The sequence below is a fragment of the Pollicipes pollicipes genome, unplaced genomic scaffold (assembly GCF_011947565.3).
Source record: "Pollicipes pollicipes isolate AB1234 unplaced genomic scaffold, Ppol_2.1 Scaffold_3087;HRSCAF=3621_pilon_pilon_pilon, whole genome shotgun sequence".
NCBI classification, from domain to species: Eukaryota; Metazoa; Arthropoda; class Thecostraca; order Pollicipedomorpha; family Pollicipedidae; genus Pollicipes; species Pollicipes pollicipes.
The window spans coordinates 13,039,141-13,064,732 of record NW_023596225.1 but is presented as its reverse complement, the minus strand read 5'-3'; the positions used below and the strand labels follow the sequence as shown (position 1 = coordinate 13,064,732).

At 61.4% G+C, this 25,592-nt stretch overlaps 1 protein-coding gene across 7 annotated transcripts in view; it reads left to right on the top strand.

Moving 5' to 3' along the window:
* The window catches only part of LOC119090603 (septin-7), a 43,476-nt gene extending 18,480 nt beyond the window's left edge, over window positions 1–24,996 (top strand). For 3 of the 7 annotated variants that reach the window (XM_037213435.1, XM_037213436.1, XM_037213431.1), the window contains 13 exons: window positions 6,214–6,375; window positions 10,105–10,333; window positions 15,645–15,751; window positions 16,192–16,292; window positions 17,164–17,416; window positions 17,763–17,900; window positions 18,249–18,347; window positions 19,471–19,589; window positions 20,150–20,176; window positions 20,731–20,866; window positions 21,448–21,611; window positions 22,607–22,683; window positions 24,413–24,996. In XM_037213435.1, coding sequence (XP_037069330.1) covers window positions 6,214–6,375; window positions 10,105–10,333; window positions 15,645–15,751; window positions 16,192–16,292; window positions 17,164–17,416; window positions 17,763–17,900; window positions 18,249–18,347; window positions 19,471–19,589; window positions 20,150–20,176; window positions 20,731–20,866; window positions 21,448–21,611; window positions 22,607–22,667 — 1,596 coding nt within the window. In that variant the 3' untranslated portion in view covers window positions 22,668–22,683; window positions 24,413–24,996. Of the gene's footprint in view, window positions 1–2,901; window positions 2,999–6,213; window positions 6,376–10,104; window positions 10,334–15,644; window positions 15,752–16,191; window positions 16,293–17,163; window positions 17,417–17,762; window positions 17,901–18,248; window positions 18,348–19,470; window positions 19,590–20,149; window positions 20,177–20,730; window positions 20,867–21,447; window positions 21,612–22,606; window positions 22,684–24,412 lie in introns of those variants that run through there. The other 4 variants (XM_037213437.1, XM_037213432.1, XM_037213433.1 and 1 more) reach the window with 4 other exon arrangements.
* Window positions 24,997–25,592: the final 596 nt, after the last annotated feature.

Here is a 25,592-nt window from a genome sequence, read left to right as displayed (position 1 = left end):
GCTCTCAAGGCAACCCTTGGCAATTTGCCAGCATGTCCAGACCTCCGGGGTAGCGCGCATGGCTTTAGAGGAGAGAATGCCGCGCGACTTATGCAGCCGCTTCGCGCCAGGTCAGCGGTCACGCCGCGATGCAGTGGGTTCGATACCGCGTCCGCGGGGCGCCGTACCTCCCTCCCATACGAGACGCGAGCTGATCGACCGCCACCGTCGTCGCGTCAGGGCTGTCTCGGGGCCGGAGGGGTGTGGCGCACCTCAACGGAGCCAGCCAGTCGGCACCGGTACCGGGCCCACCCGGCCGCTGGCTCGACGCCCTTCTGCACGGCTGGGGCTGGGCGCACCGCCGACCCCCGCCGCCGCCGCCGCCACCGCTGCCTCCAGCCCGTCGCTCGGCCCGGCGACCGACCGGCCCCAGACGCGGGCCCCGGACCCCACCCGGACGCAGGCCCCGGGACGCAGAACGCAGGCGTCACCAGAGTCAGCGGTGACGCGCGCGTGGTGCTGCACGGCAGCGGCGGAGCTCCCGGTGCCGGCGCCGTCCTCCGTCCGCCGGGGCGCTCCACCGGAGCGGCTGTGCGAGCCGTTATCGCTTGCTGGGACTCACCGCCCGAGACGCGGGCCACGCCCGAGCTGTCGCATAGCCGTGTCAGTGACGGCGTCGTTTCTGCAATGTTTACAGCGCGATAGCGCGCGGCGCCGTCGGCTGCCAATCGCCGGGTTTTTGCCGGGCCCCGGCGGCCGAGAATCGCTTTTCGTCGACCAGTTTTTGCGGCGCCAGATGGAATTGCAAATTTGGCGGCTCGCCCCGCGACGTGCCGCGCGGCTGGTCGGTCGCGTTTTGCGGCGTGACTCCTCTCGCGATTCCGAACGGCATCTCTGACTCGCAGCTTGTGGTCGGCGGCTGCGCGATTCGTGCTCGGAATGTAACGCTCGCCCGCTAACACTCCAGAGGCTTTTCGTCCAAGCGCCGGCACGAATGTGTGGGCGGACATGGCCGTCCGCGGTCTTTACGCTCTCCTGGGTCCTGGCTGGCGGCCGTCTTAGCTCATGGCCGTCGACACGTGACACACCCCGCATAGGGGGCAGTCGGTGGCGCTCGGGAGCGGCGGAACGGCCCCGCGGCGCGCTCCCAGTCCCAGCAACGTCCATCCACGGCGTGACTGGCGAAAAGGACCGTGCTGGGAGAGGTGTGGTCGTGAGCAGCGGGATGGAGTGGCTAGGAGAGGACTGGGCGGACTGACAGCCATCGGGAGAGGGGCGGCCGGACTGTAGCCGCTGCTCTGACGTGCCCCCGAGGTCAGGGGGCGACGGCGGCTCATCTGACCCGGCGCTGCTGTGATGGCCGGGCCTCACTCGGCGCCGGCGCCGGCACGCGATCCTGGCCGGTCCGCCGCCGGCAGGAGCCGCGCGGTCCCGGCGTGGCCCAGCCGCTGTAGCGGCGCGCCGGCGGCCGTGGCTAGGCTTGTGTGCCGCCGGCGGCACCGTGCCGGCTGCAACGGACGCCGCGCGCCGCGTATCACCGCTTGTTTGCTGATGGCCACGGCGGGATCGGCGGTGGCGCGCGTCGCCCGGCTGGCGGAGACGGAGACCGCGGCACACGCCGGGAAGCTGGCGCGGTAGTGATTGTCAGAAACCTAGCTGTCATCACACGGTCCAACACGGCCGCACACGGCGACTATTGCCATGGTGCCGGGCTCTGCACGACGCAGGACGGAGCGGGGTGGCGGTTGACTGTGGCCGTGCGTCGCTGCCTGCTCGGCCGCCGTCCACATTTGTCGCTGCACAGAGGACTCGTTCCGCTGAATGTGTGCCAGCAAGCGGCCATCGGCGAGGTAGTCAACGATCGCAGTCTGGAAAGGGGAGCGCTTCGCTCGCCGTAGCACCCCGTGGCCGTCATTTGTGAGAACGGCCAGCTCAGACGCTGCCGTGTAGCGCTGCTTCGATTGACGTGCTGATCGCGGCCGCCGCGCGTAATAGTGGAAACCTGTTCCCCTCGGGAGTCACCCCCACTCATCGGTGCTTTGCTCCACTTGTGCCGTAATTGAGATTAAATTGGCCGCCGGGCGCGCCGCAGCCGGCTTGTGGTGTCCGACATGAAGCCGCGATTCCGGTCCAGACCAGTGGCGGCGTCGTTTGGTGTACCGGAAAGTCGTCCCAGCCACTCTGCGGGCGGCGTCGGGCTGGCTGCTCAGCTCGGCACTCTTCCAGGCGCCGGCGCTGGTGGGGGTGGTGCCCCCGATCCTCGGATCATTCCGGCTACTGAGGCTGCGGCGTTCATGCGGGCCAGTTGGGGAGGAGGTTGGCCCACAGAGCGCAGTTGGGAGGTTCGCTGACGGTGTGGATTCAGTCTAGGATGGCTCTCCCCCGGGGCACATTTGTGTCGCTTACGACCCCCGTCGACCGCTGCCCGCCTGCGGACCGGCGCGGTAGTGCAGCCGTCTGGACCTAGGAGGCCTCCCAGCGTCGGAGGCGTTCGGCGAACTCGGCGGCTGGGAGTGGCGGGCTCGCCGCTGACGAGCTGTCAGTGGAGAAATGACGATACACGGTCAGCTGGTCCGACCGGCCGACATCGGACGGCTGCCGTCCTCCGCCCGACCGCAGCTGTCTGCCGACTCTCAACCCCGCAGTGGGCACGTGCCGGCGACGGTCCGACCCTGGCCACGCATCCTCTGTGTCCGAAAGTGGCCGGCCGTCAGCCTCCACCCGCAGTGGTCACGTGCCGGCGGCAGTCCGACCTTGGTCACCTATCACCTGCGTCCGGCGACGGCCGGCCATGCCGCCGGTGTCGGACACGAAGCCGTGCGCCGGTCCCGGCTCTGACGCCGCTCAGTGTCTGGCGATCGCTGCGCGGCGCCGGCCCGCTCCGCTCTGTTTACTGTGACTGTGCTGGCGTCACCGGCACCGGGCCGATACCATCGCAGAAGGGGCACCTTTGTGCTGGCGCATGACCCGGCCACAATGAGGGCATCACCCTCAAAACGCCTCTGGCAATATCCGCTCGGTAGGTCCAGTTGGTCGGTGAAGGATGCTCTGCTTTGGTGTTTTAAACCGTGTTTTGCTTTTTACCGTGATGGGTTTTCTCCTCTTGTGTGCCGATGAGGGCAGCCAGGGTTAAGCAAAGCTTGTCGCAAATGACGCAGTTTTTAATTATGCTTAAATGATATGCCTCCGTCCCGCAGCGGTCCTGCCAAGCTAGGGCTGGGAAAGTGTAGGGCTGGTATTGACGCGCTGGTATTTGCGTAAAGGCATTGACAGTTTCCGGGCGCTGATTGCCAAAATGTCCTGCAAAAACGTTGTCAACACGTAGTTTTGCTGTTGTCAGGTTTATTGACGTTTTGGGGCGATTAAAATTGGTGCCCATATGGCCTAGAAGCTCTCCACTGATCCGTGTGATAACCGCGACGAATGGTTGATAAGGCATCCTTCACGATAGTTGTATGTATTCTCTTGGCCCCCGCGGCGATGGTGCGGTAAAGATAGTGTTTGAATGGGACCGAAGCTCTCACTGCTTCTAGGCATGCATTCACCTTGGCGTATGTTCTGTTACAGTGGTTCATATGGAGCGGCCGCAGAAGCAAAGGCGTATCCAGCCTAAAATATTGGTGGGCTTAGCCCAAAGACTCGCCAAATTGCCAGACAATGCAGTCGAAGGAGAATTATCCTGCTCTACTCATTGGATGGGGGACAGGGAGAGAGCGAGAGAGCGCGAGAAAAAGAGAGCGCGAGAGAGAGTGCGAGAGAATGTGCGAGAGAGTGCGAGAGAGAGAGAGCGCGAGAGAGAAAGAGCGAAAGAGAGAGCGTGCGCGAGAGAGAAAGAGCGAAAGAGAAAGAGCGAAAGAAAGAGGAAGAGCGAAAGAGAGAGAAAGAGCGAAAGAGAGAGAGAGAGAGAAAGAGCGAAAGAGAGAGAGAGAGAGAAAGAGCGAAAGAGAGAGAGAGAGAGAGAGAAAGAGCGAAAGAGAGAGAAAGAGCGAAAGAAAGAAAGAGAGAGAAGGAGCGAAAGAGAGAGAAAGAGCGAAAGAGAGAGAAAGAGCGAAAGAGCGAAAGAGAGAGAGAGAGCGAGAGAGAGCGAAAGAGAGCGAGAGAGAGCGAAAGGGAGCGAGAGAGAGCGAAAGGGAGCGAGAGAGAGAGCGAAAGAGAGTGAGAGAGAGCGAAAGAGAGCGAGAGAGAGAGAGCGAAAGAGAGCGAGAGAGAGAGCGAAAGAGAGCGAGAGAGAGAGCGAAAGAGAGCGAGAGAGAGAGCGAGAGAGAGCGAAAGAGAGCGAGAGAGAGAGAGCGAAAGAGAGCGAGAGAGAGAGCGAAAGAGAGCGAGAGAGAGAGAGCGAAAGAGAGCGAGAGAGAGAGCGAAAGAGAGCGAGAGAGAGAGAGCGAAAGAGAGCGAGAGAGAGAGAGAGCGAAAGAGAGCGAAAGAGAGAGCGAAAGAGCGAGAGAGAGAGAGCGAAAGAGAGCGAGAGAGAGCGAAAGAGAGCGAGAGAGAGAGAGCGAAAGAGAGCGAGAGGGAGGAGAGAGAGAGAGAGCGAAGAGAGCGAGAGAGAGAGCGAAAGAGAGCGAGAGAGAGAGCGAAAGAGAGCGAGAGAGAGCGAAAGAGAGCGAGAGAGAGCGAAAGGGAGCGAAAGAGAGCGAGAGAGAGCGAAAGAGCGAAAGAGAGCGAGAGAGAGAGCGAAAGAGAGCGAGAGAGAGTGCGAAAGAGAGCGAGAGAGAGCGAGAGAGAGCGAAAGAGAGCGAGAGAGAGCGAAAGAGAGCGAGAGAGAGCGAAAGAGAGCGAGAGAGAGCGAAAGAGAGCGAGAGAGAGCGAAAGAGAGCGAGAGAGAGCGAGAGAGAGCGAGAGAGAGCGAAAGAGAGCGAGAGAGAGAGCGAGAGAGAGCGAAAGAGAGCGAGAGAGAGCAAAAGAGAGCGAGAGAGAGCGAAAGAGAGCGAGAGAGAGCGAAAGAGAGCGAGAGAGAGCGAGAGAGAGCGAGAGAGAGCGAGAGAGAGCGAGAGAGAGCGAGAGAGAGCGAGAGAGAGCGAGAGAGAGCGAGAGAGAGCGAGAGAGAGCGAGAGAGAGAGAGAGAGAGAGAGAGAGAGAGAGAGAGAGAGAGAGAGAGAGAGAGAGAGAGAGAGAGAGAGAGAGAGAGAGAGAGAGAGAGAGAGAGAGAGAGAGAGAGATTGATTGATTGATTGATTGATTGATTGATTGATTGATTGATTGATTGATGTTTCTACATGGTGCGGTTTGTCAAGTTTTCTATCCAACCCATATCTGCTTCATCTACCTGGGCGCGTTCCTGAAGTGGTGCCTGCGGTGGTGATCTGGAGCTCCGGTGGCGTGGCGGCGGTCGGCGGCGGTCCGGCCTCGGTGCGGTGGTCTCGCTGGTGCGCCCCCACCGTCTCACTCCCACGGCTCTTGGAGCGGCCGGCTGGGCTGCTCGCTCATACGTCAGACGGCCGGTTCGGCCGTCAGCGGCGAGGCCGGTCGATCGGCTGGCTGCGGCTCGCGCTCCGGCGCCGTGTCCGGTATCAGCTCCGGCTCCAGCTCCGGCTGTGTCCTACATCAGCTCCAGCCCCAGCTCCGGCTCTGTGTCCTGCATCAGATCCAGCTCTAGCTCCGGCTCCGGCTCCCGCTCTGTCTCCGGCTTTAGCTCCGGCTCCCGCTCGGTCTTTGGCTCCGACTCCGGCTCCGGCTCCCGCTCTCGCGTTCGCTCAGGGTCCGGCTCCGGCTCCCGCTCTGTCTCCCAGTTTAGCTCCGGCTCCGGCTCCCGCCTTTTCTATGGCTCCGGCTCCGGCTCCAGCTCCAGCTCCAGCTCCAGCTCCAGCTCCAGCTCCAGCTCCGGCTCTAGCTCTGGCTCCGACTCCGGCTCCACGCCGGCCCCGTCACGGCCGGCCTTACGGCGCGCGGCGGCGGGCGTGTCGCCGAGAGACGGGCCGCGGCCGCCGGCGCCCTGCCGTCTCGTAGCGACGACCGGCTGCCCCACCGTCTGGCGCGGCTGCCAGACGGCAGAGTGGTTGATGCCCCACTGTGGCGAGAGTTCGCAGACGGCAGATTGGTACGCCGCCGTGTGGGAGGGCTGGCAGCCTGTCCCACTAGCAGAGTGTGTGAGCAGACGGGCAGCGCTTCTGTTTCCAATGCTCATGCGTTTGTAGGGCGTGGTCATTTCTGGAAGTGAACCAAACGCAGTAATGTGTCACTTGTATCCACCTGGCTCGGCCGGTCAGACTGCTGACCGGTGGCCCTGTATTCCAGCTGCAGAACAGGCGCGAGATGTTCTTCCGGGGCGAGACGCCACCGAGCGGCGCGCCGCCGCCCGTGCCGAAGGAGGCGGCGAGTAAGGCGCCGGCGCCGGCCGCGCCGTCCGCCGCCGGCCGCCAGACACGGGACCGCGACAACAAGGAGAACCGGCCCGAGGTGAGGCTGGGCGAGTCCCGGCTACCGGCAGGGGAGGGGTCCATACGGGTCGGGTTGGTGACATTCTGGCCGTTGTCTGGCCTTGAAACGACGCATCGCCGGCCCTTTTGGGAGCGGACCTGGCCCGCTAACGAGACTGCCGTCCCCCGGTCTCCTTCAATGTCACGCACGGCCGTCTTGGTGAGACTTGGGGTACAAAAAATTTTGTCGTGTCTCGGCGTTGATTTCATGTGCTGGAACTGCTCTCATGCCTGGAATGAATGGAACGGGCTGTTGATCGCGTGACGGACTATGGCGTGCAGGCCGTCCCACCGTGTCGTCAGTATGGCGCCCGCTGTCTCCGAAGCAGTCTAGATGGAGAACACTGTCACGCCCATCCCAGGCATCCACGCTCAGCGCCCTCAGTGGAAGCCCGCCATGCAATCTCCGGAGCCGTGCACTTTGATCCCGATGACAGCAGCCTGATCGCGGGGGTCCAGCCCGGTGCCGAGCCGTGCGCCGTCCCGGCCGGCCGACGCGGCTGGCTGTCCTGGCTCTGGGTCACGGCTACATGCGGCCGCCGTGCCTGGCGAGCGGCGGCGGGCCGGCCGTCACTGACGGCCGCGTGCGGCGAGCCCGGCCGCGCTGCCGTCGGTTGTGACTGTCGGATAGCCGCCGCTCGGCTCGCTTTTTCACTTTGGTCGCTCGGAGCGTTTTTCGCTGCGCGGAGTTTCTCCATTGTGCAAGTGTCGAGCTTTCGCGGCTCTCGCCTATTGAGACGGGCGGGCTATCGTGTCTGTCACCAGTCATCGGCTGCGCCGCTGGGAAGTGCCGCCACTCTTGCCGTTTGACATAAGAACGTTGATCCGGCGACCGAGGCCGTCGAGCCGCCAGCAGAGGCCCAGCCCTCCACTCGTCCTGTGGTGGCGGCGGGGTGCTGCTGTATGCCGCGTGTGCTGGGAGCTGCCCGGTGTGCCAGGGTGCCGTGGTGTATGGGGAAGCTGGGTAATCGCTGTGTCGGGAGATCCAGGATGCCACAGTACGGTAGGGATGACGGGGGCATGCAGTGTGTCAGGAGCTTTGTGGTGCTCCCAGGTTTTCAGGGCACGGTACAGGTTGAGTTGCACGATGTTGTGCCTTGTATGGGACCGTGGGGTGCCGCAACAGGACAGAAGTCGCAGTGCTCCCCCGCGCGCCAGGGACTCGAGGAGCATGCAGCATCTAAGTGATATCGCAGCCCCATTGTACGTAAAAAAATACGAAGTACCGCCATATGACAGGGATCGCAGGGTTCTGCGAGGCGTCTAAGGCCACGATGCCCGCAGCGTAGTGTGGAGGCCAGGACGACAGTGTTTAGTAAGGATACTTCTTCCTGCTGCAGTACACCAAGGTGCCGTCGTGTTTCGAAGCACCGCCCAGTCTGCAAGAGTTCACTGAATGAAAGAGTCGATTTCGTGGTGCGGTATTCACGCCACGGCACGCCGACGCCGGGATGACGGTGACGACCGTCCCTCTGGTTGGGTATCCGCCCGGCCGCGGCTGGACCGCGTACTCCGCTCGGGGCTGCAGGCAGTGTCGGTGTCCCCAGCACGGCACGGCGCCGGGTGCAGGGTCTGCTGCTGGCCCGGCGGACCGCGCTGCCCGCGGCCGCCCGCCGCCACTGCGTAGAGGAGCTCACCCTGCTGGGGCGAGCCGTCACTGCCAGACAGACACCCCTCCCGTCGGGCCGCCTGTGTGCCCTGCTGGCTCTTTGGGAAGGCGGACTCCCTGAGTGGCGAGTGCTGTACTCTGCCCCTTCGTTGGCGGTCAGGCGTGGCGTGTTTCTGTTCCATGTTTTGCCTTTCGATTGCTGATAGTTTGCTTTCTTGCGCAATTTTGTCTTTTTCGTAGCGTCTCATCAGGCTGCGAGCGCGATTCAGACTTGGAAGCTCTCTTATGCCGTTTATTTTACTTGCCGGTACCGTGCCCGGTGCTACGTGTTTGGGATATCAAGAACGACTGCTATGCGACCAAGACTTTATTAAATGTAGCCGAACAGTTGTTTTGCGCGGAGAGAACTGTCGTCGTGGAGCACCGCGGCAGCGCCGGGGCTGCGAAGTGGATGTGAGGCGGCTGCCGTGTGGGCGCTGACGGGCGCTGCCGTTGAGCCGCTCCGGGCGCCGTGGAGCACCAACAGCCGCTGGGATGTGAGGCGGCTGCCGTGTGGGCGCCGACGGGCGCTGCCGTTGAGCCGCTCCGGGCGCCGTGGAGCGCCAACAGCCGCTGGGATGTGAGGCGGCTGCCGTGTGGGCGCCGACGGGCGCTGCCGTTGAGCCGCTACGGGCGCCGTGCAGCGCCAACAGCCGCTGTGGGGCGGCTGCCGTGTGGGCGCCGACGGGCGCCGCCGTTGAGCCGCTACGGGCGCCGTGCAGCGCCAATAGCCGCTGGGAGTTTGCATATCCCTGGCCGTATCGCAGGACAGGCAATTCAAATGCATGAAGCGTTAAATCTGTCTGGTTTGGGGTCGGTTTGCGTCAGAGTGGTGGTAAGCTGACCATGACGGTGAATGATGGAGTTGGTGCCGCGTATGCTCAAGAGATGGCGTGTGCTGACCCGCGATTCAGCAGAGTCGGCTGTAATCAGCTGTGTTTGCAGAGCATCGGACTCGTATTCATGTTGGAAACGGGGGTCCATTGCAGTGTTTGCATTAGAATGCTATGGCGCTCAGTGTGCCAGGCAACGATTTCTAGAATTCTCTCTAATTCAACCGCAAAATTAGCTGTCTACTATTTAAAAATGCAAGTAAATGGTTTCTTCAGCCGCGATGTTATGGGTAGAGATTTAGCGGCAAGTGGCTCCTTGCTTCTTCATTTTTAGTAGATCGGTTCCCCATGACTTCACGCTCAAGCACACTGCAAGACTCCAAACCCCTGAGTGGGTCACCCCATGCTGGCTTAAAGCTCCCGTTGGGATATGTTCTTATCGCGTGCGCTGGCTGCTGGCCGGCACCTGCTCATGGCAGATGAACGCTGCAAGGCCCAGCTGCCTCCGGGAGTAAGGATGCTGCCCGCGAAATGTGAGTGTGTTTGATTTGTCGGCAACCTGCGTGGCACGTGCTGTTTGGAGACTCAAATCGTCGCCAGTAGGTCTTCCTCTGCAGCGGAGGCTCGAAAGGTCATATGTCAAGCACATGACTATCAACCGGCACTCATGGTGGTATATGATTATCTACGGCTCCCATGCGTGTTGCGATCGGCCAGTGAATCACTTACGCGACGCGTCGGCGCCGGACCACGGTCCACCGCTCCGAAACCCGCCGTTTTGCTGATGGCACTACCGCGCACAGTCCGAAGGTCGAGGTCGAGGTCGGGGGAGGGGGTGCGATCTGCCAACTCATCCGCACTTCCCCTGGGAACACGCACTAGCGTTGGAGCGTCCGGCGCAGCCGTGTTCGCCGCTGCGGACCTCTGTCTGCTCCCCCGATGGCTCGGAGCGCCGTCCTCGGGCTCAGTGTCAACCCGAGCGGCACTGGCTTCAGAATGTGCGCTGTGTCGCAGCGTCGGGCCCCGGCTCCTCGCATTCTCATATTGTTGGCGATAAAACGACGAAGCGTCGTAAAGTCGGCGTGTTTGTCCGGCGGTCGGCCCCCCACGGACAGAGCGTCCCTGGCTCGTGGCGCTCACCACTTCTGTGATCCCTGATGTACTCCGAGACCGAATCAAACGACTCGTCACGTCCACCCAGCTGACGACCGCCCGGTCGTGCGCGCAGGTTTCGCCTAAGCCAGAGCCGGCGAAGGAGCCGCCGGCGCCGGAGCCGAAGCCGAAGCCAGAGGTGGAGACGGCACGCCGCGCAGATGAGGAGAACAGGGAGCGTCAGCAGCGCGGCCCGCAGCGGCGCGCCCGTCAGCTGGACGGCTACGTCGGCTTCGCCAACCTGCCCAACCAGGTGTACCGGCGCGCCGTCAAGAAGGGCTTCCACTTCACGCTAATGGTGGTCGGTGAGTGAGGGCCTGCCGCCGCCGGCTGCGTGGCGGGGCGGGGCCGTGTCGACTCGGGGAACGAGGACAGAGCGTGGACCGGGACTAGCGTGTGTCGATCTCGGGGTGTGTGGCGGTGCGTGGTGGCTGGGGTTCGCGCCCGCCCCCGCCCTGCCGCTGACGAGCGCGGTACCGACCCGAGGGGCGTCAGCCGCGCTCGGGTCTGCGGCAGGCGACCGTCGTCCCCGGGGCCGACCGGCTGACCGCGGCGCCACCGCCAGCCTGGCTGTCCTACGAATGGCGGCAGGCGGGCGCCCCTGCCGGCGGCCGGGCCGCTCCGGCGTCCATGTCGCCGTTGGCCGCGGCACGGGCGCGCGTCAGCGGTCGCCGGCCTGCCGCGTCCCCACTCGCCGAGGCTGGGCCCTGCAATAACGGCCAGTCACAAGCGCGTCAAGTGTGTAAAAAATTGGACATTGTGTCTGTTATCTTGCGGACGTACGGCGAACACCCCTGATGTGGTCCAGCGTGGCAACGAAACATGTGCGTCCACGAAATAGCTACCTGTTTTAAAACGAGCGCACCGATGCTGAAATGAGTGCGGCCATCACCGAACTGCGTGTACCTTTGCCGATCGTCATATCTCTTCGTTATTCAACGGGGACGTATATTCTGATCTGACCGGAGATGCCACTTGCATGACTCGAGCGTTCACTGCCATAGCTCCACGACAACATGTGAATGGCTGTGGCAGATGCTTTTGTTGTGACTTCCGTGATTTAATGCCCTACTGCGGCTGGCACCGCTCTATTGCACCGACGGCATTGCTGGCGCGCCCATCTGCCAGGCTTTCAGGCTCGCTGTCCGGCGAGCGGAGACATGCTGGAAGGCGAGCGTTGCAGAGCTTGCGGACGCGGCAGGGGCGTGGGCCGTGTGCTGTCGTCAGCAGGCTTTGGCGCTGGCAAAAGTGGCGTCCCATTGCGGTTTGTGTACATCATAGCGGGTTGTCATGGCAACTGTCGCTATGGCCGCAGATGATGTCACCCTTTGGCCCATCTCAGTGATGCAAGAGATAAGCAGGGAGGCACTTACATACAAGGTAATGGGAGCCACGATGGCAAACAGCGTGGGTTCAACGCTTTGTGGCGGTCCGAGAGTCGTTATCCCTCGCAGCACCTTCTGGGCGGCACTGTGGAAGGGAGGGGGCGGACTCTCTTCCTCCACTGCAGTCACTGAAACGGATCCAACACCGCACGGGTAAGCGGCTGTCACCGTTTGGAGCCGGCTGCTTTGCCATTGAGCTCAGAGTTGGCGCTCGGTCCATCTCGGCCTGTCGCTCCCGACACGGCCCGGCAACGCTTGCTGGAAGCCGGCGGTGACGCGCCGGCTCGACCTGTGGAGGTGCGGCGCAGCACGCCAATGCACGCCTGTGCCGACACCGAGCGGCGGGCGACACCTGGGCGCCGCCGGCCCGCCTTCCATTGAGCTGGTGACTTGCTGTCTGGGTGTCAGGGTCCTCTGTCTCGCTGTCTGGTCCCTCCCCGGGCGTTAGGGATCGCTGCCCCACTACCTGGTCCCCCCCGGGCGTCAGGGTCCTCTGTCTCGCTGTCTGGTCCCTCCCCGGGCGTCAGGGTCCTCTGTCTCGCTGTCTGGTCCCTCCCCGGGCGTCAGGGTCCTCTGTCTCGCTGTCTGGTCCCTCCCCGGGCGTCAGGGTCCTCTGTCTCGCTGTCTGGTCCCTCCCCGGGCGTCAGGGTCCTTTGTCTCGCTGTCTGGTCCCTCCCCGGTTGTCAGGGTCCTCTGTCTCGCTGTCTTGTCCCTCCCCGGGCGTCAGGGTCCTCTGTCTCGCTGTCTGGTCCCTCCCCGGGCGTCAGGAGCCTCTGTCTCGCTGTCTGGTCCCTCCCCGGGCGTCAGGGTCCTCTGTCTCGCTGTGTGGTCCCTCCCCGGGCGTCAGGGTCCTCTGTCTCGCTGTCTGGTCCCTCCCCGGTTGTCAGGGTCCTCTGTCTCGCTCTCTGACTGTTTGTGTCTCTTTCCGGGCCTGGCTCGTTGTCGGGGCCAGTGAATGTCCGGCCCGGCGCCGGTATCAGGCCGCGGCTCCCCGCGCCCCTGTCAGTTGAGCGGCGGCGGCAGGTGCCCTGGCCCCGGCGGCCTCCTGGCTAGAGCCAAGCCGAGATTGCGCGTATTCTGAACATCGCATTGTTGATTCGCGAGGAGAAGTGAACAATGAGAAGACAAGCTGTAGTTGCAACATGAACATTCGAGCGATAGCAGCACTACGTAAGCGTTTTGCGTTGACATACTGCGCAGTAAGGTGGTGACCAGTTGTTCATGAGCGACGTCAACGCGGTGATAGACCGCACGTGGGATGCGACGCGAGCGGTCTGACTGGCGTACGCGGCCAGGCTCTCGCCCGCCACTGGGCTGACACGGAGTGTGTCGCGGCGCCAGGCGAGCTCGCCGACTGCTTGGTGCTGGGACGGGCGGGTGCCACCGGTGCGAGGCGCGCCGCCACGGCCCAGCCACGGACGTGCGCTCTGGCCCCGCCCGGACGACACATCGGCCTGGTCCGACCGATCTCGGCCGCCACCGTGGAGTGTATGCGTGACACTGACCAGTGGGGTGTCAGTGAAGCGGTACAGGTGCGGGACGGTGCCGCGCTGCCATGTTTTCGGCCAGTGCGGTGCGTCCGGCGTCGTGCACTCATGAGTCGGACTTTCGGCCTGCTGTTGATGTGATTTCATCAACGCTGTCATTGTGTCTCGATTTAAGATTATTTACTTTCCGCATTGTGGAATATTAAGAAAATCGTCGATGATTAGAAAAACTCGATAACGGTGGAGCAGACGCGTACCGTTTGGACGTGGCTGGTCGCTGCGCGTCGGCGGTACGTGCCCCCGAGCGGGGTGACGCGCTGGTCGGCCGTGAGCAGCACGGATCGCGTTGTTTGGCGGCGCCGGCCGGCGGCAGACATGGCGCCGTCTATGGTCGCCGCGGGATGCGCCGACGGCCGAAAGAAAACAAACAAGGCCGTTGGGCCGCGCCTGGCTGCTGGCATCATCCGGCCGGCTGGGGACGCGCATGACCAGCCTCGGTGACCTTTCGCGTGGCTTCACCACCCCGAGCAGCCAGGGGCGCCGGGGCCTCAAAAACGGAATGGGGAGGGGCTTTTTATCGCTGCCCCCGCGTTGCCACCGTTTTTATGCTACCATGTATGGCACTGGGACGGCGCCTAGGGCGCTGGTCTGGATCGGTTTGACGCTGCTAGCGTAGCGGGCTTCTTACCGCCTGGAGCCGCTTCTGGGCGGGCTTAGGATGGCTCCGTATGACGCCATGTTGCTGCTATGGGCATTCCTGGTGTGATTGCTGTCGCGGCTGAAGTGTGCCAGTCGTGGTATGATGAAGTGTTCGAATCGATCATTGGCTAATGACGTTGGGAGGAAACAGACGAGCATGACCCCTTTAATGCGAGTGGTACGCGCCGTGAGGAGAGGGTTCCAGGACACGGGACTGAGCGCCACTTTTGTATTTCCTTATGCATGTCAGAATCTGTGCAGCGCTGCGAACGGCAAAGTTCATTATCCCCTGGCTTAAGTACTTAGTTCTCAGTCAGGCTAATTGCTGAGAAAGGGCGTTTATTTTCCCTGCTGGTGTGGCCATAGCCCTTCTTTCACAATTCCGATACAAGTGCTGGGTGGAATAAAATGTGGGCATAAGTGAGCGCATGAAAAGTGCCGAACGAATTGACCCATTAGATGGCGTGCATCCTGTCAGTTTGACTTTCGTATTATGGGGAGGTACCTGGCGAGGCTTTCAGTAGATGTGGCACCGTCTCTTGATTAGCTTTTTCTGCATAGTTGGGCAACGCCAGCAGCTTAGCTGGGCCGAGCCTCTGGTCGGGGAAGCTGCGCACCTGGGAACGAACTCTCGCGCTTAGCCCAACGCCGGTAGCGAGCAGCGGATTGAGCCACATGCGTTGTCGCAATCGGTGGGGATGGGTCCGGCAGCCTCGCCGGTGGGCTGTAGTAGCGACCGGCCGACCGGCCGCACCGCGGGAGGTCCCCGGCTCAGGTGTCGGCCGAGCGCGGCGACCGTGCGCCACTCTTGCCTTCGCGCCGGCCGCACGCCGCACTCTCGTTCTCGGCCGACTGTCGGCAGGACACGCGCACCACGTGCCGACACGCGGCGCGTGCTGGCACGTGCCGAGCGGATGTGCCGACCGGCGCGGCGGCGCGGCCGTGGCAGCAGCTGTCGACACCGTAGCTCGCCGGGTAAGAGGGAGGGGGGGGGGGGGGGGGAGGAGGCCGTTCGAAGGCCGCCAGGGTCGCCCGGGTACAGTTCGGCTCGGTGCAGTCCGCACATTTAGTTTTCGTTCAGCTAGTCCACTGCCTTGGTTGAGTTCGTGACGTTGGTCTCAGCTCCGCTATGCTCTGGCCGGCTGGTGTCCTCACAGGCGGTCTCGGTTGCGCCCGAAGTACACCAGGTCGCCAACGGTCCCGCCTCTGTATCTGTTTCGTTGTCGGTCTTTACGGACTAGGAGTGTCCGCGTCGTTGTCAGCGCGGCGGGCGCGAACCCTGCGCGGCGCCTCTCTTTTTGTTGCGGAGGTCGACGCGCCGCACGTTTCTCCGCCTTTTTGTTGCGCTGGTCGACGCGCCGCACGCTTCTCCGCCTTTCTGTTGCGCTGGTCGACGCGCCGCACGTTTCTCCGCCTTTTTGTTGCGCTGGTCGACGCGCCGCACGTTTGTCCGCCTTTTTGTTGCGCTGGTCGACGCGCCGCACGTTTCTCCGCCTTTTCGGCACCGGTCCGGACTTCGTGTTCACTGCACCACTCTCCAGCGGAACCGCGAACGCCTTTGGCCGCGGGGTGTTTACGATCTCGACTCGACGGCCGCTGAAGAGAGACGTCGAACGGACGAGGGCGTTACAGAAGTGATCTTCAGAATTTGTCCTGAGTCGGTGTTTGATGCTGGCTTTATTGGGTTTACTTTGAAAGCCAATGGTGGCCTAATAGTCGTTCGGAATACACAGCTCCGTAGCTACGCTACGCCGCGCACAGCCCTTCAAGGGAACTGTGTGGAAGACTTCAGTCTCGCTGTGTTACTACCGCTGTGTTACCACCGCTGACCCGGCTCTGTCGGCGCGCACGTTGTCCATACCGATGAGTGTCGCTGTCGGTCCGTGTCAGCTGTGTACCTGCAAAGCGTGCCGGCGCGGCCTGACCGGCGTGTCCGGCCGACGGGACGCCCACCGGACAGCCAGCTAGCCCACCCGGCGTGGTCCTGCAGATGACCCCGCGTCTGCCGCTGCCCGCCAGCTGACCGCCCGCTCCGGCTGTTCCAGGCGAGTCCGGCCTCGGCAAGTCCACGCTAGTCAACTCGATGTTTATGTCAGACATCTACAACAACGAGTACCCAGGTCCATCGCACCGCATCCAGAAGACGGTGGCCGTGAGTTCGGCCGCGCCCCGGCCCGACGCGCCTTCGCGACGTCCGCGGTTATGGAACGTCCGCCACTCAGGGTTGCACGGCGACAGCCACAGATGATGACTGCGCGCATCGCCGTGCGTCGAGACCTGTGAGGGGGGGGGGGGGGGGCGATGGGAAGGAGGGCATCCCGTGCGATTTGTACGGCCCTCATGGCTCTCGCCCGTTGGTTGGTGCCTACACTGTATGTTGTCGAGGGCTAATGTGGGCGGCCCCCGCGCATGCTGCCAGTCCTAGAGCACGTGCAAATGAAGCGGAGTCATTTTAGCCCGTACGTCACGCGCCATTCACAGGCTGCTGTAATTTGTCTGTCTTATCAGTCGACATCTGGTACCTGTCTGCACTCGAGTGGACAGCCATCTATGGGCTGCAGTGTGAACCTGTGGTGTTGGTGCGGTCGCCAGGTGGATAAAACCGTGGTGCACGTGAAGGAGAACGGGGTGAACCTGAGCTTGACGGTGGTCGACACACCTGGCTTTGGAGACGCGGTGGACAACAGTAATTGGTACGTGACCAGCAGGACCACGCTCTTTATAGTACTAACAGAGGGTGCCACCATATTCATCAGGTTATATGATGAACTTCAAGGATGAGACGAACAAGTTTACGTTACATCACGTTCAGCTGGAACAATTTTTAATGCGAACTCAGAACTTAATGAATTTAAAACTTAGCGCGAAGTTATCATCGAACGTAGTGTGAAGCAATTGTCAAGTTCGTGTTCACTGAATTCCCTCACTCCGGTTTTGGGGCTGCACTGGCTGCAGGCTACGGGCATGGCGCTGCACCATGAACTGGTTGTCGAGGTCTAAAGCCGAGCCCGTGCAAACAGGGACCGGCGCTTGCCACCGGTGCTGGACCCTCTATCCTGCTGGCCGGGCTGAGGTGCTGACCCAGCTGGTCTGCAGTTTTCTGCCTGGTTTAGGGGACTGGACCCTCTATCCTGCTGGCCGGGCTGAGGTGCTGACCCATCTGAGCTGTAGTTTTCCGCCTGGTTTAGGGGACTGGACCCCCCCCCCCCATATCTGAAAGCAGGTCAAATCCGGGGAGTATGAAAGTATGAAAGCAGGTCAAATCCGGGGAGACATTTGCTCTTTCGTGTATTTAGGGGGGGGGGGTGTTTGGTTATTTTTCCGCGCTCAGTCTCCCCCCCCCCCCCACTTAGCGTATTTTGTGGAATTACATCCCGTGGCCGACCCACCGTCCCTTCAACTGAAGTCCCAGGCCACGACGCCAATAGACTTTCACCAGCGTCCAAAACCGAACCCGCGCTTTCCGTTTGTAGCTCACATTTCACGTGGCCGGCGGCGTTCGAACGGCCGGGCGTCTCGGGCGGTCGCAGCTGCCCCGACTAACACCGAGCCGACACGCTGTAGCTGGCAGCCGGTGATCGAGTTCATCGAGTCGCGGTACGAGGAGTACCTGAACGCCGAGAGCCGCGTGCGCCGCTCCGAGGTGGTGGACTCGCGCGTGCACTGCTGCATCTACTGCATCGGCCCATCCGGTCACGGCCTGAAGCCGCTCGATGTCGAGTTCATGAAGCGGCTGCATGACAAGGTCAACATCGTGCCAGTCATCGCCAAGGCCGACACTATGACGCCCGAGGAGATCACCCGCTTCAAGCGCCAGGTGCGGGCGACGGCGCGGCCGGCGGCGGGAGGTAGTCGTGCGGTGGGCTTCGCGTACAAGCGCAGGTAGACCGGTGCGTACGTGCGTGCTTAGGCGTTCATGCTAGCGTCAGTGCTTTTGCGATGGCTCCAGTGTGCCCATGCATCTTTAACCACTGTTCATGCTCAGATACCTTTGCTGGGGACAGGTGGGTGACGCAGCTTGTTGGGAAGTGGGAGGATGTTCTACGATCAGTGATTAGCCAGCAGAGGCTGGCGCGGTGGCCGACCCGGCTGTGCCCTGTTTCCCGGTGTGCTGTCCTGTGTTCCCAACTCCCAGGGATCTCACCATTGCCCACGCGCCGCAGATCCTCAACGAGATCGCCCAGCACAAGATTCGCATATACGAGTTTCCGGAGTGTGACGACGAGGAGGAGGCGCGCGCGCAGAAGGCGCTGCGCGAGCGGGTACCGTTCGCCGTAGTCGGCGCCAACACTATTGTCGAGGTCGGTCGGCGCGGGGGCTGGAGGGCACGAGGGCTGGACTGACGGGGGGCGCGCGGTCAGGTCCGGCGGGCGTCCCGGCTTGTTCTGTGCTGGGTACGCTCTCATAGTGCCCCGCTAATAATTTGTGTGGGATCTTGATTGCGTATGGCTGAGTTTGCCCATTTTGTCACGTCGTTTGCGAGAAATTAGTGTTCGTGGAGGGAGAAAACGCAGCCATTGACATTGCGCCGGAGTTAACTCACGCAGCCCAGGTTGTGTCGACTGTTGCTGTTCCCAGCCGTGTGCGGTTTGGCAGTGACCTCCGTCTGGTCGTGTCGCCGTGAGCGAACTTCCCCGCCCGCCCCCTAGGTGGACGGCAAGAAGGTGCGTGGCCGCCGGTACCCGTGGGGCGTGGTCCAGATCGAGAGCATGGACCACTCCGACTTCATCCCGCTGAGGAACATGCTGGTAAGCGCCAGCGGGTGTGGCCAGGCAGGGCACTTGGCCGCCTGGCGCTGGAGCGCAGCTGCCTTCCGCCGCAAGAGATCAGCCAAGTCGAGTTGGGTGCAGGGATGTATTGGCCAGGCTGTTCGGCGCCGTCCGCGACGTCTGCGCCAGATGATGCCACTCCCTCATACTGTTCGCCGAATGTCCCCTCTCATCCTGTTCGCTGAATACTCCTTGTCGTTACACGCCTCACGGGACGGCGGTGGAGCTGCGGCCATTCACCGGAGGGGCTCGTGCTATCCGTGCCTGCCCCCCCCCCCCCCTGTCCCAGATGGGGAAATGTGCTATTGGAGGGGGGGGGGGGGGGGGGGCACACACCCTAAACTAAAGGGCGCACACCTTCACAGCCCGCCCATTAGACGACATTCTGGGCCATAGGGCGAAGCTTGGGGTCAGCCCGAGAACACCAGACGGCTGCAGCGCAGCTTCACTTCTCATCTGCCACGTTTTGCTATTGCACCGCAGTTATCCATACAGGCAGCTGGAACTTAAATGTTATGCCAAGAATGCGGCGCCATTCAGTATTTTCTACGTGTTTTCGTGCTGAAGCAATCTCCCGCTACGCTCACTGTCAGTTCGAATAAAAACCTCGTTGTGCTGACAGTCACATCCGTATCCAGAAGTGCATATGGTGGAACTGTGTAAGTCAAAATAACCATTGAAGAAATCCGTTCCTGCCTGTAGCTAAAATGGTCTTAACGCACTGCTTCATTGACAATTTCTAGCGACAACACGACTTTACACGCAACGCTGTTAAATCGCTGTATACTATGCTGTATGTTTATTGCTTTTGTAGTGCACAATATTGAGTGTCGGGAACGATTCATGAATGATTGATTTGTTGCAGCACAATATTGAGTGTCGAGAACGATTCATGAATGATTGATTTGTTGCAGCATCATTACTGAACTTCTCAGTTATTACATACTTTTCTATTGGGGTTTGAGACGTACTCCCCGTCAGTCTGCTGATCGTGGTGAGCGTGTTTTCGCGGGTTGTCGGCCTTGGCCTGACGTAGAGCGGCCAGACTACGGTTTGTGACCTGTGACCCGTGATCCCCCGTGACCCCTCCCCCTCCGGCCAGATCCGCACGCACATGATGGACCTGCGCGACGTCACTAGCTCGGTCCACTACGAGAACTACCGGTGTCGGAAGCTAGCCGGTGTCGGCACGGACGGACGACCCTCCAAGATCGTCAACAAGTGAGTGAGGCGGCGCGCGCCGCCGACCGGGGAGGGTGAGGGGGGAGGGGGAGACGGGCGGAGCGGGGGACGCCGGCAGTGCGTGCACCTGTCTCGGCCGGGTCCCGGGCGCACGTGTGTGTGGAACGGTGGGTGTATTGGTCACTCTGGGTGTGAGTGCGGGTGTGCACGCGTGCAGCTTATGCTTTAAAGGTGTCTGCAAGCGGGTAGGGAAAGCAGAGGGTGGCATTTAAGATTGGTTGTCTGTAGCGATGAGGTTGAGGTAGTTTTGAAAAACTCGGCCCCGGCATGTGATGCTTCACCCAGTGTCCAAGCCTCTTCACTCCCCCAGTGCATACAAGTTGGCATGTCGCTCCGCTTTCTCCGCAAGTAGTGCGTGACCAATCCGTAACAAACGGTAACCAACCACTATACAGCTTGCGACGTCATTTTCTTGAAAAGCGCACTCAATTCGTGCACACTCGAGCAGCGATGATGGACGCTTACCCACTTGGTTTGGCGCCATCGCCACCCGGGCCGGTATTAACCGTCGTCCCCTCGTCCACCCTGCGCCCGCAAAGGATCATGAACACGTTCATGACCATCTGGTAAGTGGTGCGCGGTGGCAGTCTCCGTGCATTCGGCCTCCGTAACTCCGAGTGCCGGCGGCGTGCGTCTGCCGCCGCGTCCGACAGCAGAGAGGCGGCTTGGTTGGAGTCGGCGGAGCTCCTCCCGGCCGCCTCCAGGCCGCGTCGCGCGCGCCCCGCCCCGGGGTCTCGGTCGGTGGCGAGGCGGCGCCCACCCGCTCACTCTGGCGCCCTTGCGCCTGTGCGTGAGCTGACGCACGGCGTGTGTGACGTTATGCGGCGATCGATGCGTGATGTCATCAGCGATGCAGAAGTAGGCTTCGCTGCCGTCTTCGCGTTGAGCCGTCGGATGTTTTGTGGTGATTTGCTCGGCTTGTAGCCTTTTTCTTTGTTGGATGGCATACGTGGCGAGTCGAGGCGAGACTGCTCCCTGCTTTTAGCCTACGGCCGGCCTGCACTGAGACTGCCCGCTGGTTGTGTTGTTCTTAGTGCGTCGTGACCACCGGCATATGCCGCCGAGGAGGCGTCCCTACGATGGCCGATGTTCGTCCGACATTCCTCTGTCGTTACTGTAGGAACCCGCTGGCGCAGATGGAGGAGGAGAAACGGGATCACGAGCTCAAGATGAAGAAGATGGAAAGCGAGATGGAGCAGGTGTTCGAGATGAAGGTCAAGGAAAAGCGGAGCAAGCTCAAGGAGTCGGAAGATGACGTGAGCACGATGTGGGCCCCTCGGCTCTCGCCCGCAGTCTTCATGGGCTGTTGGCGTTAGTCTCGTGATCCGCCCCGTCTCCTCTGGTTGAGAAGGGATCTGGTGTGCTTTTGCGTAGAGAACTCATTTGCCCATTGTCCTCGGCATTGCCTAACACGGGCAACGGTCCATGCTGTGTTCCACAACTTCAGTGATTGTGCCAGTCGGACAGAATAATCGGCCTCCGTTGACTAGCTTATTCCTGTCGCCTCTCTTCGACGATGTAACTGGCGACATGCTGTGTGAACTGGCGCTACAGATCAGCCGTCCAGTCAGCTGATCTTCTGGGCATTGTCGCCCACCCTTCGCGCACGGAACCGAGTGGGCGGCTGCCGCTCCGTGCTGGCGTACAACTGACTTTTACAACTGGCTTGGAACCCGACGCTAAAAGCCTGTGTCAAACGTGACTGCGATGTCCACGTCCCGCCAAGAACCAAGCGACGCGTCGCGCCGGCCCCGTTTGCCGGTGTTGTGGCCGGCCGCCTCGGTGGCAGCGCGGCGCCGCCCGCGCTGACCCGGTGTCTCGCGCGCCGCGCCCGCAGCTGCAGCGGCGGCAGCAGCAGATGCTGGCGCCATTGGAGGAGCAGCGCCGCCAGCTGGAGGAGCGGCGCGCCGCGTTCCTGCGCGAGCGCGAGGACTGGGAGCGGCTGAACGGCGTGACGGTGGCTGAGCTGCGCCGGCGTGAGCTCGAGTCACACAGCAAGGAGTGAGTTAGGCGTCGGCCGCCCGCCGCCGTTGCCACCGCGGCAGCCGCGGGTACCCGGCGTCGGGCGGAGGCAGCGGCGGACATGGGTCAGCATCCCTGCTCGTTTTGGATCCGGGTCACTGGGGTACTACGGGTAACGGGATCTTGCCTGTCAAAGGTCGCGAACCCTCCAACCACCAGCACTAACTGGACAAAGACAAATTCGTCACTTGCGCAGCGTGACCTCGGCTGACTGTCCCCGTAACTCGATAGCGCGTGGATAGCGCGTAGCAGAACGCACACCATAGTTGCTCTGGGCCGCCAGAGGACCCACCTGGAAGGTAGTACTGTGCAGAAATATCGCTGCGCAAAGATCGACCCACTGGCGAAGGGCGAGATGCGTCGCTACTTTTCACGTACGGTGCCGAAAAAGTGCTGGTGATCGCAGGGCCGTATGCCTATATTTGTGATTGATTGACTGTTCAGTGCAACGACGTGTTACACAGCTACGGAGGCGTCATGACCTGGGAGAGGGGCCCGCCCTGGGGAGACAGACAGCCGACGGGGAGTACGAGAGACACGTGTCTTCCGTGATCTACTGTGCACTCTGCCCGTCTCGTTGGCTGTTTGGTATGACCTGTCCGATGGGCGTGGCACGCTGGGCTGCCGTTTTTGGTTTAAGATTTGTTTTCTCTGATTTTTGTCGGACGTGCTCATGCTACCGGCAGTGCTGTGGCTGTTTTCGAATAAAATCGCAAGCCGCACTGTGCGACTAGTCCCGTTTTCGACATAACCCGAGTTCCATCTTCCACTTCCACTTGGTCTAAAGCTCTTGAGCCGCCTGTCCTGACGCTGTCGTAACTTCTCGGTCGTCGGGTAATACTAATGTCTGAAATGGCCGCTGTCGGTCGTGGGCGGATCCGACTGTCCCGTTGCGTTCGGTGCGCATGCGCCGGGCGCCTCCCGCCGATTGGTCGCCGGCAGGGCCGTCCCTAACCCGATCCCGGTGTTTGCAGAACCCTGACAAAGCACTCGAGCTTGCTGACGCTGACCCGCCAGTTTAAGGCCAGATTCTAGCGCGCCGCCGGCGACTGTAAGTGTGCGTGCGTGCCGCCCCCCGCCCGCTGGTCCGGTCCCGGTGGTTTGTGCGGAGTGCCGGTCGGCCGCGCCAGGTGCTGGCCCGGTGTCGGTGTCCGCCGTCCGTTCGCGCGCGCTAACCCGGCGCTGTGTGCGCGCCGCCCGGCCGGGCCGCGGTGGCGGCGCATGACGCCGACGTCCGCCGTTGCAGCGCCGGACGCTCGCGCTGGAAAGTGTCCGTGTCCCGACTGTCGGGCGGCCTGTGAGAGCCGCACAGCCGCGCCTCGGTTGGTACCGCGCCGCCGACGTCGACGCGTAACAACCTGTACACAGCACGCGCGAGCCGGGGCGGCAGCTTTGTGTCGGGCAGACAGCCGTGTATAGCAGGCGGCGCAGAGTCGCTCGGCGCATCCCCTCTAACCCGCTGTAGACTGGGGGTGGCGCGACAGTCGTGAATATCGGGCCGTAGCCGGTGGAGAGAGGCCGGAGTTCGTATCGCTTTGAGTTAGATGTAGAATATTAACATATTGCATAGCAGTGTAAATGCAGCACGGTCATGTGTGGTGCCCCCCCTCCCCCCCCCGCCTGTAGACATATGGAAAATCTGGGCGATGTTGTGGGCTCCGACAATATTTGCTTTGCGTTGGCACCCAAATATCGCAAGTTGATGTCAGCGTTTGCATGCGGAATTGTGACTGATTGAATGCCGGCATTCGCCTTCGGACGAAACAAGTGCCACTGTTGTGGAATCTTCTCGTTTAGATGTGACAATTTTTTAAAGAAAATGCGTTAAAACTTCATGCTTTGACGAACTTAAAATGTGGTGAATTAAAATAATGCTGTCGGGAGCGTTGCTGCAGAGCTGTACTCTGCCGGCGGTGTGGGTTGCCGTGGAGACGATGGCCGGCGGTCGCTGCGTGCGCCAGCCGCTGTCGCTCGAGCGACGCGGTCGGTGTCGCCGCCGCGGGCCGGGTACCCTGCACATTTTTGCCCAATTCCGTGCTGAGACTGGACAAAGCTCCTTTGACAGATCTACAGTTACAATGCGCTGTGCGACAAAAACAAAATCTGGGGCATGTGGTGACAAAAAAGCCTTGTTTACGTAGGAGGATCGTTAAAGATACCGTGACGTGACCTAAGCTTTTCAACATTTTGACGCTTTTTCAATGTTTGCTGAGTTCATTACACGGATGTTTTGCGTGGGCAGGTAGATAAAAAGTCCCTGTGAACCTGGTGCTTGCTTTTTTGAAGTCGCCTGCTAAGCGCATTGGTGTCGGTACATGACACCGAAATTTAGGCAGGAGGTAATACTGGCCCCTTGTATAGTCGCTCGTTTCGAAAACTGCTGAAGTTTTGACTTCTTGATACAAATAATGTCTGTAATACATATGCCTGCGTCGTGCGGCGAACGCGTTCGTGTTAGTCTACGCAAAATCCATCTGGCGCGGCAAATCTGCTAATTTGTTTCGTAAGCTGCTTACTTGTTTTGATTGTTGCGATTTCGGCGGCGTCCATACTATTGCAGCATGTGTGGTTTTGGGCGCTTTTTTGCTCGTGGCTGGCCGTGAACGTGCCCCCAGGGGCCGCCCAGCGGTGTCCGTACAGCGGGGGTCGACAGCGTATTCAAACTGCGTCGCCTTACTCTGAGCACGAGCGTTCAGCTGTCTGAGACTCCCTTTGACGCGTGCCCCGCTCGGCGGCCAGCGCTGGCCTGACCCCACACTAACAACACTCTCCCTTTGCAGGACGATGGACGGCAAAAAGAAACGGAAGGGCCTGTTCTAGTGGGTGCCGGTGCAGACCGGGCCCGTGACCGCGCCGCCGCCGGTGCCGCGCTGAACGGGATGCCGCCGGGACGCAGTGAGACCGCTCGCGCCGGCGCGGACGGCGGCAGTGTGGGCGGCGGTGGCGCGGCCGCCGTCGGGCGACGTCGGCTGGCGCGGGCCCGAGGCGCCGCGGGATGGTGCCGCCGGTGAGCTCAAACTGGTGGCCGGTCCGCATATCGCCCTGTACAAGCCGATGGCGCGACGCCGGCCCCGCGTGACCGGGAGGCCGCAGACGCCTCGCGACGGACTGCGCACGCCGTGCCGTGCAAACTAGGCTAGTGTTCTGTGTCGGATGTGGAGTGGGCGCCGCTCTCCTGGTCACAGCCTCCGGCCGTTCGTTGAAGCTAGGCCCCCCGCTAGCGGCCGGAGCTTGTCATTCTGTTCGGACGGCGTCTACTTCGTGTATTTGGTTTGGTGCCATGAGGAAAGTCGATCGCCGTATTTTTTCAGATTTGTATCATTAACGTTTTGTACAAAATAAATATTCCTTGGATTATTTTTCATCGGCTTGTCATCGGCAGTTGTGCCCCTCTTAATGCTCGTGTTTCGTGGTGAGGGGACAGATGCTGTCCCGTGCCGCCGAATACTATGACTTGCTGAGAAAGCTCTGAGATCCACACCAAGTTCTGGGAGTGTTTTGCTTGCACTCTGTGGCATGCGCTGCTAAACAGTTAATCGTCCGCCCATCCGCTGCTGACCATATCAGTGACGCTCGACGACTCCCAGCGATGTCGCGTGACGCGCAGCTACGTCACTTACCCTGATCCAAACAATTTACGGAGACCTATGGGAACAGTGCTCGAACTGTAGGCGGTAGGCTTACTGGTACCTTAAACCTGCATCATTTCTCCCTTTGAAGCTGAGTGTAATCGGGCGAGGCCTAGTGGGGTGCCGGTAGTGTAGTGGTTAACATGGCTGCGTTAACCACTGCGCGTCTGGGAAGCCAGAGGTACGGGGTTCGATTCCCCGCGGTGCCCGCCCTTCTTCCGAGGGCAGTGTCCTAGAATTGCCGACTTTGGGTGTAAAGCAACACCCTATGAGGAGGAATTTTTCACTCCTCTTCCCCATATTTTACGTGAATTTTTCACTCCTGCCTGAC